Below are 3492 nucleotides of genomic sequence, written 5' to 3' on the forward strand. Positions count from 1 at the left end.
TGAGTCAGTTCACTGACTTTATGATTAACTTACTGTTAAATTGTTAAATTTAAACATTTATCACTGTAAACTGTCATAGTCTGGCTTTAACCTGTGTAACTGGCTTTTTGGAGCAAACTAAATTAGTAAAACTTTGTCACATTAATAGATTTTTGTGCTCCACTTGTATTTGCAGTTAACCAAAAGCTTTAGAAGACTTCATGCAACTGAACCTAGTGTCAGTTTACAGTTGCTGTAAACTCTCACTCAAAGTGACTTAACATGAATTGAACATGTTAAAATGCATCAGTGGCTCAGAAACATGAATGTCCAGAGATGTTTGTCATTTGTAGAAGTTCAGTCTTTCCCAATAGAAATGGGGGTTTTCAGGTTTATGATGATTATCTACGGTCTTCAGTCAGACTTGTTAATCAGTTCACACTAGCACCTACGTATTCAGTGATTTTTGGGGGAAGCAAGAGATGAATACAAACAGTTGCTGATGTTTTAAATGAGAAACTGGCTGCTGCTTTTTAACTGCGGTCACCTGTGACGTTGCTAAAAACCACCACTCTCCCCTCCAGATGATGGCAGGATATTTGGTGACTTTGACGAGCAAATTCCTGAGGATGCGCTTCCTGACGTTGAAGGAGCTGCCACCAGCAGCGCCTTCAGCCCTTTTGCTCACCATGGATTCCAGGTGGATACGGCGGACTCTGTACTGGGAGACTGGACCAGTGGTACAGGCGGTGGATTCAACATGCCGTTTGTAAGGACATGGTCTGGTCAGAGTTCGAGTGAGCTCAACGTGGTTTGCAGTGAAGTTGGCTTCCAGATGAATCTGCCGACGGGTCCATTAAGTGAAGTTAAGGTTTTGGGTATGTACTCTAACTCTTCTGCACTATATTTAAATGAAGTTTTGCTGAATACATGTCTGTTTACTGGGTTTATTTGACTCTCCAGGTTCGAAGCATCTGCTGTCTGTCACGACTGCGCCAGCATCTTGTGGTTATGAAGTGAACTCTTTCAAGAACACGTTGACTGTACCCTTTACTGGGTGCAATGTGAAAGTTGTAGTTAGCTGTAAAGTAAGTGTACTCCTGATTTAATGACTGCTTTTAATATCTAAGTCCTACGATAAAATGTAGTTTGCTTACATGGAATTCAGTTTAAGGTCTTACCCGAAAGCTGTATTTCTAAATGATTGCAGACGGACAGCTACAGCCTGCAGTTGTTGTATGTCGATAACTTTGGTGAGACTCGAGTTGCCACCGCATCCTGTGACGTGAAGAAAGTAAAGTCAGATGGTAAACTGCTCCCTCGTGCCAATGATCAACCCACACTGAAGTGCAGTGAGCCAACCACTGCGCCAACAACACCGTCAAAGGCACAAAGTGAGTGCAAACAACAGTATTTAACGTCACTTTTAGGGAGTTTTTATTGTTTGATGGCTTTTTTTTAACATAACTTCAGACTGTGCTGTGACTGCGGGGGAGCAGGTGCCTTGTGGTCAGTCGGGAATGTCTTCCTCAGCCTGTAAGACGATGGGATGCTGTATGGATCCTTCTACATCTGCCTGCTACTACCCGCTGGATGGTAAGGCTTTTGTTTAGGTAGATATGATATTTAAAGTCTTCAGTTTTTAACTTAACTCTGTATTTAAAGTAACCTTTCTGGTATAACTCATCTCACTTTAGAGTGCACTGGGGATCAACACTTTGTTTTCGCCATTCGATATGACTCTGCATCCATCCCTGTGGACCCCACCAAGCTTGTTGTTCCCGGGAATACAAACTGTAAACCGGTCATCCTTAATGACAAGGTCGCCATCTTTAAGTTCAAAGTTACAGAATGTGGAACTCATGCTTATGTAAGTTGTCCCCTTTGACACCCCAATACAACACAACCCTTTTATTTTTTTAATTTTTTTATTTTTTTCAGGATGTTTTCAGCACTCTAATTTTTATTTTCATTGTTAAGCTATTTTTGTTTAAACAGATTCTTACCCGGCTCACCAGGCAGTGGCGGTACCCAATAAGGGTACTCCTAGACAATGGTCTGGTACTTGTTACCAGTGAGTACCAGGCACTACAGATCAAGAATTTAATGCTGCAGCCCTTTCAACTTTCAGCTGCATAGATTGGCGGTATTGTCCTGCCATTGTAGCAAAGTATTACTAGAGTTTGTCATAAGGTGCTTACAAGTAAAACTAAACAAACATGTTTCTCAGTTCTCAAATGTGGCAACAACCGATCCAAACTGTTTGGACTAAAAGTCGTCTTTTAGAGATCCTACATGCTGTGTAACCGAGGAGACCTGAGTTGACCGAAAAGGTTTTACTACTTGACAGACCGTTGGTGAGACGATGATCTACCTGGCTGAAGTGCAGTCTACTATACAAGCTCTGAACCTCAAGTATGGAGTAATTACAAGAAGTGATCCGCTCAGGTTGGTTATTCAGTCTACTTTTACTCTGCAGGCACACTTCTATCCCAAGTTAATTACCTTGAGCCTAATTGTGGCTCTAGTGACCGAATAATATAGTCCAGATGTAGACTTGCATGTTTGTGTTTAAGCTCTATATGCAGTATGGACATAGAGTATACTCTAAGCATTGACCATGTCTGTCTGTAGGTTTATGGTTGAATGCCGCTATGGCAAACTGGGCTCCAGTCAGCAGTCACTGGCCAGTGTTGGTTACATGGTGATGACTCCAAAGTCCGTCTTGCCCTCATCAGTTCTCTCAAATGGCTTATATGCCGTTGAATTGAGAATTGCTACAGGTTGGATATTTATGTCACTTTCCAAAAACAAATGAGTAAAATCTTGATCAGTTAAGCTCTCAAACAGTAACATTTCATCAACTAAAATGAAAGTTTGCTCCTCGTCTGTCTAACCCCAACAGATCAGACTTATTCCAGCTACTTGCCCACATACCATCAGCCTTTGAGACTTCTCCTTGGCAAACCAGTGCATCTTGAACTAAGACTAAGGAGTCCAAAACCAGACGCAGTCATTCTTGTCAACTACTGTATAGCTTACCCACGCTCTGCAAAGAACGCACTGGTGCTCGTTTATGAAGGGTAAGCACGACTGTCTGACCTCTTTTTAATGTGAAATTAATTTCCTTTTGCCCTTGGTTCATTTATTCATGAACTATGTCTTCGTAGGTGTCGCAACCCTTATGATCCAAATGTGTCCATCCTTCAAATCAGTGACCTTCCAAAAAATCGCCACGTGAGGCGTTTTGTGGTCCAGGCCTTCCAGTTTATGGATCAAACGACAAACATGTACCTTAATTCAGAAGTAAGTTGATGTATTCAGGGAGCCATTGTGGGTCTAAATGGTCAAAGCTATACTGTTCAAACTAAAAGGGACCCTGACACAGTAAATGTGGTTTAAGTGTTATGATTTCAACTCTGACACATTTGCTTAATTAAATTCATTCACTTGAGATTTTGAGGCATCCCCTCTAAAGGTTGTATGAACTCTTTTTTTTTTTTTTTTTTTTTT

General features: G+C 41.3%; 1 protein-coding gene across 2 annotated transcripts in view; it reads left to right on the forward strand.

The window, feature by feature from the left end:
• LOC118342832 (zona pellucida sperm-binding protein 4-like) overlaps window positions 1-3492 on the forward strand; it is a 4207-nt gene that overhangs the window by 412 nt on the left and 303 nt on the right. For both annotated transcript variants that reach the window (XM_035681496.1, XM_035681495.1), the window contains exons 2-10: window positions 564-857; window positions 943-1067; window positions 1190-1373; window positions 1453-1575; window positions 1677-1849; window positions 2330-2427; window positions 2614-2762; window positions 2885-3062; window positions 3150-3285. In XM_035681496.1, coding sequence (XP_035537389.1) covers window positions 564-857; window positions 943-1067; window positions 1190-1373; window positions 1453-1575; window positions 1677-1849; window positions 2330-2427; window positions 2614-2762; window positions 2885-3062; window positions 3150-3285 — 1460 coding nt within the window. The remainder of the gene's footprint in view (window positions 1-563; window positions 858-942; window positions 1068-1189; window positions 1374-1452; window positions 1576-1676; window positions 1850-2329; window positions 2428-2613; window positions 2763-2884; window positions 3063-3149; window positions 3286-3492) is intronic.

The sequence above is a fragment of the Morone saxatilis genome, unplaced genomic scaffold (assembly GCF_004916995.1).
Source record: "Morone saxatilis isolate NCDOM2014 unplaced genomic scaffold, NCSU_SB_2.0 Contig9, whole genome shotgun sequence".
NCBI classification, from domain to species: Eukaryota; Metazoa; Chordata; class Actinopteri; family Moronidae; genus Morone; species Morone saxatilis.